Source organism: Rhododendron vialii, chromosome 2a (assembly GCF_030253575.1).
Source record: "Rhododendron vialii isolate Sample 1 chromosome 2a, ASM3025357v1".
In the NCBI taxonomy this organism is placed as follows: Eukaryota; Viridiplantae; Streptophyta; class Magnoliopsida; order Ericales; family Ericaceae; genus Rhododendron; species Rhododendron vialii.
In genome coordinates, this window is record NC_080558.1 from 13,795,917 (window position 1) to 13,809,180 (window position 13,264).

The 13,264-nt window shown below is 38.8% G+C and overlaps 1 protein-coding gene and 1 long non-coding RNA gene across 35 annotated transcripts in view; one reads left to right on the forward strand and one right to left on the reverse strand.

The window, feature by feature from the left end:
• Nucleotides 1-13,264, forward strand: part of LOC131316921 (probable LRR receptor-like serine/threonine-protein kinase At1g07650) — a 137,499-nt gene that overhangs the window by 40,979 nt on the left and 83,256 nt on the right. For 5 of the 34 annotated variants that reach the window (XM_058346476.1, XM_058346478.1, XM_058346479.1 and 2 more), the window contains 10 exons: nt 80-115; nt 303-343; nt 5,386-5,756; nt 5,836-6,034; nt 7,124-7,264; nt 7,832-7,950; nt 8,077-8,287; nt 8,434-8,665; nt 9,389-9,539; nt 10,006-10,565. The exons of 28 other annotated variants lie outside the window; for them this stretch is intronic. In XM_058346476.1, the coding sequence (XP_058202459.1) occupies nt 80-115; nt 303-343; nt 5,386-5,756; nt 5,836-6,034; nt 7,124-7,264; nt 7,832-7,950; nt 8,077-8,287; nt 8,434-8,665; nt 9,389-9,539; nt 10,006-10,392 (1,888 nt within the window). In that variant the 3' untranslated portion in view covers nt 10,393-10,565. Of the gene's footprint in view, nt 1-79; nt 116-302; nt 344-5,385; nt 5,757-5,835; nt 6,035-7,123; nt 7,265-7,831; nt 7,951-8,076; nt 8,288-8,433; nt 8,666-9,388; nt 9,540-10,005; nt 10,566-13,264 lie in introns of those variants that run through there. One more of the 34 variants, XM_058346482.1, reaches the window with a different exon arrangement.
• LOC131316928 (uncharacterized) lies at nt 8,542-8,854 on the reverse strand. Its single transcript, XR_009197323.1, has 2 exons — nt 8,745-8,854; nt 8,542-8,695 (listed from the first exon to the last, which is right to left on the reverse strand). It is a non-coding gene; the product is annotated as an uncharacterized LOC131316928 (long non-coding RNA).

Sequence of the window (13,264 nt, forward strand, 5' to 3'; positions counted from 1 at the left end):
AAGCCGAGAGTATCTGCATTTCATCTCTATAGTAATTTCTTCTTTTTCCTTACTTCTGTCTTTTACCCTGTCATATTAGTAACTTGTTCAGAAGCTTCTCCAATGGGAACAACTCGTAAGATTCTAACTCTCAATGGAACTTTACAATTTGCATTTCAGTGTCCTATTTTATTAGCACTGGTGATCTCTTCCTTTCCCTTTTCTCTCTCCCCTCTCTCCTTCCTCCTCTTTATTCTCTCTGTTTTGAATACTGTTACTTGTTTTCTTTTCTTTTCATTTTTTAATTTACGGGATGGACCCAGGGACTTTGCTGAGTGCTTGAAGAAAACTCCTTGTACAGGAAGTAAGTATATGTTGAAACTGTCTTTTTTTTATCTCCCATTGGGTACAAGTATTTCCCACTTTCCACATGTACCTGATAATTGTCAGGCTTAAGCTCGGGGTAGAAATGAAAATTGACTATTGGTCCACCAATTGGAGATTTGTGCCTGAGACCTCTTGGATAGAAGTCCAACCTTCTGGCCACCTCTGAAGCAATGACATGCCTAACTAGTCGCAGTTACTCTGTCCGACACATCGGGGACACTTTAGGCACTTGTGTCTTAAAGTTAGACACGGGTGAGACATGGCAAGGGTCAATTTTCGATTTGAAAACTTACTACAGGGGCTAATTATAATACTTAAAAACAAAAAATATGCAAACGTTACAGATGGAAGAATTTCAACCTGATAGAACACTCCTTAAATTTTATTAGCTGAATAGTAAGATGTAAGAACTTCCAATACAGTGTTAGTTTAGGTTGTGTATTGATACAACATTCATATAATATGTCAGAGGTAATAATATCTCTTTGTTTGGTGTCCTAGAGGCTAAAGTTAGGCCTGAAAATATGTCTCCTTCTACTGGCCGTTGTTTCCCTGTGCATTGGCATCATGTTCATAATTTGGGGAGACTCCCAGCTACTCGAATTATTGTAGGCTGGGATCCAATCCTGCTTTCTGTTTCCTTGGTCTTCTCTTCAGTTCAAATGATTGTTATTTCTGTTGAGATTCTTGCTGAACATAAGAGCTTTTTTGTTTCTATGGTTTATGGTTTGAATTTTGCTAGAGAAAGGATCAGTTTATGGAATGAGTTGAGATTGTTATCTTCCTCTTTGGGTGGCTCTGCTTGGGTGATTATGGGGGATTTTAATGTTGTGAGAACTCCAGCAGAATGAGTATCTGGATTTGATGATGCTGCAGCTACAGATTTTAATCGTTGTTTGGATGATATTAACATGCATGATATGGTCACTAAGGGCTTTTGGTTTACATGGACTAACAAGAGGGGTGGCATTGGTGATAATAAGAGTAGGCTTGATAGGGTGGCAATCAATGAGGGGTGGATGGAGTTATTCACTGATTCTGAGGTTGTTGGGCACCCACCGGGGATCTCTGATCATTGTGCCCTTGTTATGACTGTGGTTCACAATAAATTTAACTCCTGTCCTTTCAGATTTTTCAATTTTTAGATGGCTGATGACAGAGTTCGTTGTTTGATTGATTCTTCTAGGAACCAAGATGTTAGAGGTGATCCTATGCTGAGGCTTAGCTCTAAGCTTAGGAGGCTTAAACCTGTGCTTAAGGCCTTTCATAAGCAGCATTATGGTAATCTTAGTGGTAGAGTGGAGACAGCCAGGTCCAATCTTGTCAAAATTCAGAATTTATGTTTTCAATTCTCTCATGATGTTTCTTTGTGTGAGCTTGAGAAGGACCTTGTTCAGCAATTCTACACCCTCAGTTCTGCCAAAGAAGCGTTAAAAAACAAAAATCTAGAGTTCAGTGGCTTGCTTTGGGAGACAAGAATACTAAGTTCTTTCACCAAAAGATGCATGCTCATAGGGTGAAAAATACTATTCTGAGCTTGGTTAATGATCAAGGAGTGAGACTTGAGGATCCTATTGCTATTGAAGAAGAAATTCTTGGGTACTATCATAGACTTTTGGGGTCTGATTTCATGCACAAACAGGATGCTTTAGAGGCTCTATCTGCTGCTATCCTTAAAAAGGTGCCCCTAGAGGTTAGGGCTAGTATGGCGGCCCCTGTAACTGAAGCTGAAATTTGGTCTGCTTTTTATGCTCCATTCATAGGGGATAAGGCTCCTGGCCCTGATGGATTCAACTCCGCTTTCTTCCATGACAATTGGTTAACTGTTAAAGAAGATTTTGTGGCTGGTATCCTTTCTTTCTTTACTAATGGGGTAATGCCTAGGGGTTGGAATGCTACAGCTGTTACTTTGGTGCCCAAAATTCCTTCTCCTAACTCTATAAAGGACTATAGACCTATAGCTTGTTGTAATACACTTTGTAAGTGTGTGACTAAGGTGCTAGCAAATAGGATTCAGACTGTTTTGCCTTCAATAATTGGTCCTGCCCAATCTGTTTCATCAAAGGTCGATCTATCATGGATAATATTTTGTTAATGCAAGAGCTTGTTAGGGGGTACCATCTGTTAGACTTGTCCCACATCACTCATCTAAGCCACCCAAGCTTGGTTAATAAATTCTAAATGCTACTCCACCTATTGCCAATTGGTTTTTGCCAATTGGTTTTAGGTTGGAACCCTCCAAGAAATCTAACATGGTATCAGAGCCAAGTCTTGGGTGGTCTCACCTCTCGTGGGAAGTCTCTGTCATCTCTGTCGCCCGAGTCAGTCAGTCAGCTCCTGATCTGTCACCTCCACGTGCATCCGGGCTGCACGTGAGGGGGAGTGTTAGACTTGTCCCACATCACTCATCTAAGCCACCCAAGCTTGGTTAATAAATTCTAAATGCTACTCCACCTATTGCCAATTGGTTTTGCCAATTGGTTTTAGGTTGGAACCCTCCAATAAATCTAACACCATCGTGATCAGGGGTCTGCAAGATGTGCTATCAAGCTGGATGTTATGAAAGCTTATGATAGTGTTGATTGGGCTTTTTTGTTTGAAGTCATGCACTTTATGGATTTCCCTACTATCTTTATTGACTGGATCAGAGCTTGTGTTTCTACCCCTTGTTTCTCTGTTATTATTAATGGAGAATTGAAGGGCTTCTTTCCTGGCAAAAGAGGGTTGAGGCAAGGTGATCCTATCTCTCCTTATCTTTTTTTGTTGATTATGGAAGCCTTTTCCACTATCCTTCAATCCAAAATCTGCCTTGAGAGTTTAACTTTTCATCCCAAGTGTGCTGCTATTAATCTTTCTCACTTGGTTTTTGCTGATGATAAGTTCATTATTTGTGGGGCCAATACGCAATCTTTTTCTACCATTGTTCTCAAGGATTTTTATATGTTTTCTTGTCTTCAACCTAATCTCCAAAAAAGTGCTTGCTTCTTTGCTGGGGTAGATGAGCATCTGAAACTGGAGTTGAGGAATATTCTTGACATCCCTGAGGCTAAGCTTCCTGTTAAGTACTTAGGGGTGCCTCTAATTTCATCCAAGCTTAAGCATTCAGATTGTTTGGTGCTCAAGGATAGGATGCTTAAACGTATTCAATCTTGGTCCAATAAACTGTTGTCTTTTGGAGGCAGAGCCCAATTCATTGCTTCTGTGCTTTTTAGTATACAAGTTTATTGGTCATCCATCTTTATCTTGCCCCAAAAGATTATAAAGGAAATGAAAGTATGCTTAGTGCTTTTTTGTGGAAAGGTTTGGAATTGAAGTCTTGTGGTGCTAAAGTGGGTCTTTCTGCTCTGTGTGTCCCTAAGAAAGAAGGTGGTCTGGGCTTTAAAAGAATTAGGGAATGGAATAAGGCCTCTATGCTTAGGCATATGTGGGCTTTGTGCAAAAAGGAGGATATTCTCTGGGTTAGGTGGGTACATACTTATGTTATAAAACATAGATGTTTCTGGTCCATGAAGCTTCCTATTGACTCCTCTTGGACTATTAGGAAAATTTTTGGGCTTAGGAGTGTTGGCCAGAAGTTCATTAAAGCACAAGTGGGGAATGGACCAATACCTTCTTATGGTTTGATAATTGGCATACCCTTGGGCCCTTGTATCAGTTTTTTGGGGATAGAGTGAATGCTACTTTTGGAAGGTCCCTTTATGTAAAAGTTGACTCAATAATCTGTAATGGTGATTGGCGATGGCCTAGTGCTAGAAGTTCTCTAGTTAGGGATATTGTTGCTAGGACTGCCCATGATCTTGTTCCTCACGTTGATAGGGAGGATATTGTTTTTGGCTTTTGAACTCTACTGGGAAATTTTCTGCTAAATCTGCATGGGCTGAACTTAGGTCACATGCTCCTGAGGTGGGCTGGTCCTGTTTGGTTTGGCATACGTACTTAGTTCCTCATTGGTCATTTATTCAGTGGGTGGCTTTTTTGGGTCGTTTGTCAACAAAGGATAGGTTACATGCTTGGGGGGTGCTGGCTGATTCAAGTTGTATCTTATGTCATGGAGGACAGGAATCTCATTCCCTCTTGTTCTTTGAATGTCCCTTTTCTGCTTTGGTCTGGCTACAGGTTAGGGAGAAGTGTGTGGTGTCCTCTCATGGCTGGGATTTGGCCTCTGAAATTCAGTGGTGGGTGTTGAATGTGGAAACTAGTGTACTCTTATTGTCTTTCTTGTAATAGTATAGGGGCTCTTATGTAATAGAACTCTTGTATCCTAGATATAAGTTTGACGGTATTTGGTGGCTGAATATAATTGAATATATTTTCTGCAAACTTCTTCTCGTTGCTGCTGCTGCTGCTGTATACTGGTATTTACATTGAATTGCCGATCCATGTCGATTCAAGCATTCACTTTCAAGCTTTGTTTGTCTGCGTCGATTTACTATCTTTGGAGAGAGGAATTCCAGAATCCTTCGTCAAGTTGGACATGATTCTTCCTTAGTTGTGGCTTTGATCATGGGAGAAATCAGGGCATGCGCGTGCTCTTGGAGGAGGATGGTGAAGTCACCTGACAATTCCAGATTTTGTGCTAGATGGGGGTTCCCGGAGTCTGTTTTTAATTCTACTTAAGTTTTGGTCCTTTGTATAGTAGCTTGGCCAGGTTGAACTTTGTTTGGTGATTGTCTTGGTTGTTTTGTCATGAGTTCTCAAGGCCATCTCCTTGAGCGTTGGGCTTAGTCCCTTTATAAAATCGACTGGTTCCAAAAAAAAAAATACATTCATATAAGAAGAACTAAATAAATTACGGCAATAGTGATATGTGTTTCATAAGTGTCTTGCGTCCTTTCCGTGTGCACAATCTTTTAGATTTACCGGTCCTTTGTCCGTCCTCATAACTGGTTTCTGTGGTTGTGCTTCTTAGTTTGCCACTAAGCTAGCCAGTGGGCTCATAACTCTATGCCATAGCTCGATTTTATGTTCTTATTCAATCTTTTTTCTCCTTCGTATATGACAGTGTTTTTCTTTGTTAAGGTCTGTATTCACTGCATATAAATTGTGGTGGAGGACAAGTCACTATTGGAAAAACTACATATGAAGGTGATGAAACCGAAGGAGACGCAGCGAAATTTGTGCACGAACTTTCGTATTGGGGTTTTAGTAGCACCGGACGCGTCTGGGACTCCAGTAATACTAATTACATAGCCAAAAATGTGTCTGTCCTCAAAATGGATTACTCTCAATTGTACACAAGAGCTCGCCTCTCTCCTCTATCTCTCACTTATTATGGCCGTTGCTTAGCAAATGGGAACTATACTGTGACCCTTCATTTTGCGGAGATAATTTTCAGAGATAATGCATCCTATCACAGTCTTGGAAGAAGACTGTTTGATATTTATATCCAGGTAGCTAATATTAGCATAAGTGCACTTTTGTTCGAGTTGCAATTGTATTATATTGGTTTAACTGATTTGTTACATACAGGATAAACAAGCTTGTAAGGATTTTGATATTGAAGCTGCTGCAGAAGGGGTTGACAAGGCAAAGGTTCTAAACTTTAGCAACGTAGCTGTGACGAATCATACTGTTGAGATTCGCTTTTATTGGGCTGGAAAAGGGACAAGAGATATTCCTACGAGAGGAACTTATGGTCCTCTTATATCAGCTATTTCTGTTGTATCTAGTAAGTTATCTTCTGTTTAGGCTTTCTGTATTTGTTAGTCAGTCGTGAAGTATTGTGCCGCCCACCTCATTATCCTTATGCCCTCTAGTGCTTTTTTACTCAAGATGCTAATACCATGGTAAATTGTTGGCCAAAATCTTAAGCTTTTAGAATGACTAGTGATCATCATGGTCAAGGGCAAAGGTACATTGGTATACCAAGGGAGGCCATGGACACTCCCGAAGCTTCAATTACACTAAGATATGTAGAAGTAAAAAGTTTTCAAAGTGCAGTGCTGAATATTCACAAGAGGAAGAACATTTTGCTAGTATTTGGTTGTAAAATCTGTATTAAGACTAAATAGATTCTATACATGTTCTTTTTCTAATTAGTATAGTTTGGTACTTTGGTTGTAACTTTTTACATAGACTTCTTGGCCACCTTGACAGCCAAATCCTGGCTTCGTCCTTGATCAGGTATCGGATTGGACAACAGATCACGATAAGTTTCTCTGCCAATCCGATAAGTACATGATTTCCTTGCTTTTGGGCATAGGTTAAGAACCTATATAACAAATTTACCCCTTTCACTAACAGGTTAATGCCTTAACCTTTTATTTTTGTTCTATTATTTACTAGACTTTCGGATGCTTGATGCAATGAAGTCGTAAACTTATTCCTGACTCTTGATTATTCTGTTACTAGTTAATGTCTTTGAGCTGTCAAACAAATTCTTGTTTGAAGTATTTGATCCTTGTAGCTATGGAGAAAAGTTGTGGAATAGTCGCAATTTTAAATAATGTGTTTAGTGTAATAACGTATATCAACCTAGCACTGTTGCTCACATAGGACCCCCTCTTGCACGTGGATACACAGACAGACTCAACTAAACATGTGCAGTGTCCACAAATGAACACCGAAGAGATCTGCACAACAATTGGAACAAAGTCGAAAAACAGAGACAGCGAGTGTGGACAGATGCCTCCATGAACGAGAGCTTAATACCACTTGAGAACACCCATCATCTTAAAAGCTTAAACTCAAAGGAAGTGGGCCTACAATGTATATCAAGCTAATGCATTTCTTTTTCCTTTTTTTAAATATTTTGTAGATTTCAAGCCTCCTTCCAATCAGAGAAAGAAGATACTCACCATAACTGGAGCTGTAGCTTCTGCATTATGCCTCACATTGGCGATTCTCTTCATAGTTTGGTGGAAAACTCGTCCTCAAAGCAGTAGTTCAAGAGAACACGGTGGCTTATTACTTTCTCGATAAATAATGTTATTATTTTGAATTGCTACAGTGAAGTATGTGTATGTGTGTGCGTAAATATATTTCATCTGTTGCAGACTTGCAGGATATAAGAATGACATATAAAACCATAAGGTCGATGTTCTAGTTTTTTATCAACATGTTGATCCTCATACAGGAAACCAGAAGTTACTAGTTAGAGGCTACAACTATTGCCAAATTAATCCTGTTATGGCATGATCTTGTTCGACAGATAATCTCTCTCCAATACTGAAGATATCTAGGGCAACAAAAGACAATACGGAACCTTATGTCAAGTTGGTATTGTTTGCAGCTGTTGGAAGATTAGAACAACATATTTTCACTTGTTCAATCTTTTCTGCAACCAAACTGAGCAGCACTATTTTTCTCTTTGCATTTTGGGTCTTGTTCTTTACATTTGTCAGATTTCTAGAATATCACCAATGCTCCGACCTGAACTATGCAACAACGAGATCCACCTTTCGTGGAAAATCAAATTTAGTGCATTGATGATGTAGTTAAATAACTCAACTTCTTTTTTCTGCAGATCTAAGAGGATTGGATTTGCAAACTGGTTTATTTACCTACAGACAAATTAAAGCTGCAACTAACGACTTTGATATCGGCAACAAAATTGGGGAAGGTGGTTTTGGATCTGTCTATAAGGTACATCTCAATCAATCAATTTTTCTTTTCTTGTTACTCTTAGCTTTTTATCCGATTTCTATGGTGCATTTAGTTGTGTATCCATTCTACAACACTGACATGACCATGTGCTATTTTTCAATGCAGGGTATATTATTAGATGGTAGTGCTATTGCAGTTAAGCAGCTTTCTTCCAGATCAAAGCAAGGAAATCGCGAATTTGTTAATGAGATTGGCATGATCTCTGGTTTACTACATCCAAACCTAGTAAGATTGTATGGATGTTGTGTTGAAAGGAATCAGCTTCTGCTGGTGTATGAATACATGGAAAATAACAGTCTTGCCCGGGCTTTGTTTGGTAATTTAATGTGTTCAGTCAACTGCGTGCATTCTAAAAGCTAAAATCTGGATTCTTATGCAAACGTTCTTACCTCAATTGCCGTTTATTAATAAGTTTGATGTTCTTTTTGCTTCCATCTGATTTCTTCTTATTTATTTGTCAAGGGGAATGCCAGTTGAATTTGGACTGGCCTACCAGGCTAAGGATTTGTATTGGCATAGCAAGAGGTTTGGCATTTCTTCACGAGGAATCAAGACTGAAAATTGTTCACAGGGACATCAAGGCTACCAATGTACTACTTGATGGGGACCTTAACCCTAAGATCTCTGACTTTGGTTTGGCTAAGCTTTCCGAAGATGACAAGACCCATATTAGCACCAGGATTGCTGGAACAATGTAAGCTACCAATTTTCTCCTGTATAAATCCTATCACTGTGCCATGCTTAAGAACCAAGTAGTTTGTGTATCAAAAGACGCCACCTGGGAACAGTCTCTCATGCCATTACCTTGTTCATTCTTCAGTTTGCATCCGATACTTGATGATGCCAAATTGTCATTAATGTTGGATTGGTGCCCCCAAAATGACCAAACAGGGCAACCACTGAATTTTGTTCTGATACACGAGTCTCGTTAGTATTCTGTATTTCCATTTGGAATGAAAGGCAGGTCAAATATCTAGCCATCCAAAAACAATTAGTAGCAAGACAATTCCTCGGAGTTTAGTCAACTTGGAAAGTTCCATGACTAATTCTTGATTGTGGAGGAAGGATGTGCTTTGCAGTTAGACTGTACGGCGTTATCGTAGTACATGTATACAATGGAACGAAATCAGAGCTCAGAACCCAAATTAAGAACAGGGTGGCCCAACATACTGGTATTCGATGTCAAACCTCAACTAGGCAACTACGTTGATGCTTTTTCTCGGTTATTACAAGCCCATGCAAAGTGACCCGATTTCATTATGTGACTTTTTTGCTTCCGACAATTACAGTGTAGTGGTTTAGCTATGATGAATTCCAACAAACAAGTCATCTCGATCACCTTGAAGAAAATTGCTCGAATGCTTGACGAAGCTCATATTGTTAAATTAGACTTGAAATTATTATTTTTGTTGTGCAGAGGGTACATGGCACCGGAATATGCGTTGTGGGGTTATTTAACCAACAAAGCAGATGTTTACAGCTTTGGGGTTGTTGCATTGGAAATTGTTGCAGGGAGGGACAATATGAAATATCGTCCTAATGAAAATTATGTTTGCCTACTTGATTGGGTAAGTGTTTGGTTCCTCATAGAACTTGTTTTAACATTGTTTCTTGCTTTAGTACCTATACATTTCATCATAATTGGCCAGCTTTGATCCAAATTTGCATGGCTTTGTGCTACCCGGATTTGGTCTTGTAAGGGAGACTTGGGGGTGATTGCGAGTGTTCTTTTTTTTCACGAGACCACAAAATTTTGGTTTGTTGTTTCTATGGAAATACTTATATTCAGGATTACTGATCTTGCAATAAAACTGGAAATTTAGTTATGACATATCTTGAAGTTAGTTAAATTATCTTGAAGTTAGTTTAGAGGCTCATTAAGTAAATTAATTGGACTCAGCTCGTTAAAGGCTCAGCTGTAAACGGGCCGAGATCGAGTTTTCAGCCTCGTTTGGTTAAGGGGACGAGCTTGAACACTACTACAACTTACGTTGTCACTTTCTCATGTCAATCTCATTCTCGTATTTGTTTCAGGCACTAGTTTTACGACAGCAAGGATGTTTGATGGATCTGGTGGATCCCAAGCTGGGTTCCGATTTCAACAAGGAAGAGGCAATGAGAATGACCAGGGTGGCATTGGTATGCACTAATCCGTCTCCTGCACTTAGGCCTACCATGTCTGCTGTGGTAAGCATGCTTGAAGGTAAACTCGGGATTGAAGAACTAGTCACTGATCCGCGTATCTATGGCGATGACTTCCGGTTCATAGCCCTCAGAGACAAGTATGATGAGCTGCAGCACCAGACTTCAACCAAAGCTGAGACCCTGACGGATGACATGGTAACTGGTTCTTCCTCTTCAACCAAAGCTGAGACCCTGACGGATCACACGGTAACTGGTTCTTCCTCTACATCTGCCTAGAATATTTATCCGAGGAATCTTTATTCTCTGTAACGCTGCCAGTACAAGGATGTATGAGAAGCATAATATGGTAAGGTACTTAATAGCCTTTTCACTTGTACAAGCGATGTAAATCAAAACACGCATTTTCCCGATTCCAATTCACGTTCTTAAAAGATCGGACTGGTTTTTCACTGGTTGGCTGTTAGACTTTTGCTTGTATATTTTCTAGTGAGTGCTTCTAGAGGTTCATCAAATAGTGCAGTAACTGTGCTATGAAGTCTTCATGTTCAACTTTCTCTGATACATTTGGTGCAAATAGCTTAATATCTTCTTTTCCTATTGTTTTTTTGTCAAAAATTTCCGAGGGATTTTCTTTCTGTGTTGATATTGTTTGTTCGATGCTCGTTGCTTAGTAAAGGTCTTCATCCTCTTACAGTAAGAGAGTCATAGAGCTGCCTCAAGCCAACTAAGAGTGAAGGGGGAGTGTTTGAGGTGGTGGATGGTGTGTAAATTCCTATCATACCCTCAAGATTGTTAACACCGGCGGATGTGCTTCCCAGTGGACTGAAAGTTCTCGGGTTCAATTGCCGACATTGGAAGTAGAGTACTGTCCAATGTGACAGTTCAGTGAAAGCATAGGGCTGCAAAGTGGAACTAACCCTTCACTTATTTCATTCATGAGATACATTTTTCCACTTGGAAGGGAGTGTTTTTTTTCTTCCCTTTCGCGCACAAGGTAAGACCCGCAAAAGACACTAATCTGAGCAATTGGATTTTTTTTTTTTTTGGGTTAGTCCAAGCAATTGTTACGAGTGTTGTTTAGAATCGCTAGATATCATTGCATACAAAAAAAAAAAAAAGAACCATCAACCAGTTTGCGTTACCAAAACCGGCCAACAACCAATTTGCATTACAGGAAAACTCTAATGCAATAGATAAAACATTAAGGTTCAGGGCGTAATATCAGTTTCTGCATTACAGGAAAATGCAATTCATCAGTACAGATTCAAGATTCCAAAATGAGAGACAAGTTATGCACGGCTTCGCGCAATCTCAGTTGTTCATTTCTGCAATCTATGGTCCAGATTTTAAAAAAACTATTCACTTGAATAGTTAAACTATTCTCGCGAAAATCAAGTGCATTTCATTAAACATTTAAAATACAAACAGAATGGTGTAGGACCCATCAAAAGACAAATTGTTGCAATAGCTAGGATTGAATTAATCTAATTGTTGTAATTCCCCATAAGAGAAGGGTTTTTTTTTCTTAGTACCCCTACTTTGACTGTAATACCCTTCTAGAGACTACACGTTTCCCATTCTCACTTCTTCTTTCCTTTTTTATCTGAAGACGAAAAGGTAACTCTGTTGTCTGAAAACATTCCTATGCCCCTTCTTTCTCTTTTCTTTTTAAGGCTCCGTTCTGCTTTCTCAAATAAGTATTTAAAAAATAAGGACATATTTTTAAATTTAAAAATAATGGGCTTACGAAAATATTTTTTTAATTTTTTTGGTAGGGTTTGATCGATCTCATCGAAATCTATCAAACAAAATTCATATTGCATATTTTTTTATTTCAGTAAGCCTATTATTTTTAAGCTTAAAAATTACAAATAAGTACGTATTTTTTAAGGGGAAAATCCGGAACACACCCTAAGCTCCCTTCTCTTTCTTCAATTGTACAGTTGTTTTTCTGTACAATGGCCCCAATATTGTTGCTTTCCCCTTTGATTGGGTTGTTGGATGGGGTAAACAACCAAATTGCTTTCATTGTTCTTTTATTGCTGGGGGATTAGAACATGGCCCCTCCCCAATTTTGGTATAAATGTTTTTTTTTTTTTTTCTCTTTCCCCTTTCATTAGTTCTGATCTACAGGATCCTAAATAAAGAGCAGATACTTAATTATGAGAGTTCTAGAAACAAAAATTAATTATATCTCTTTAAAATAATATGATTAGAATAAGAAGATATTCGTACTTGTTCAAACGAATTAAAAAGTGGCACACTTAATTTTTTAGACCGTTTATATATTAAAAAATATGATTAAAAAATTAAGTGCTCCAATTTTCAATCCGTTTGAATTGACGTGAAGATCTTATTATTCTGATCATATTATTCTAAAGAGACATAATTAAATTTTAACTCTAAGGCTTTCATAATCACGTTTCTGCTCCTTAGAATTGCAAGCGGAAGAGTTTTTTTTTTTTCTTTAACGAAACGGTGCCGTGTGTGAGTGTGTGTGAGTGTGGGCAGGGGCTGCTGCCCATCCCTGGGCAGCAGAGCCCCCGCGTCCGAGTTCTTTGTACCATGTTAATTTTTTACCTAGTATTTACTTGGATTCCATAAGCAAATTGATACTTCTTTATCGATCATATTTCATAAGTAATTTGTAGCTACCTAAAAATTTTAGTTAGGGTAATGTCTTTCGTGCCACTAAGAAGTGGATCACATATTACACACTAATGAATCGATTTACTACGCACTAATTCAAAAGGTAATTCCAATCGGGGTGGGTAGTGCCGTAGGCACGGGCAATTCGCTAGTAATCTATAATACAAGCCAGAATAGTGTGGGGTCTACAAAAAGACAAGTTCTTACAATGGTTATGATTCATTTGATCCAAGGGTTGTTGAGGCTCATTCTCCTCCTTTTAGTAAATTGCTCACCCTCTTTGCAAATATTACACAATTGCCATCCCATTAATTGTCTCCATCTCAAGCCTTCACTTGTACCCAATTTCAAATTTCAAATCCACCTTACACCAACAATTTTTGACCACCAGAAAATATTTGAAAAATCCACCTTACGGCTGATTTGGAATTTGAGATATGGCAACTGTAGGTGTTAGGATTATTCTTACTGGGATTAGAGCTAAAAAAAAATTTGATAA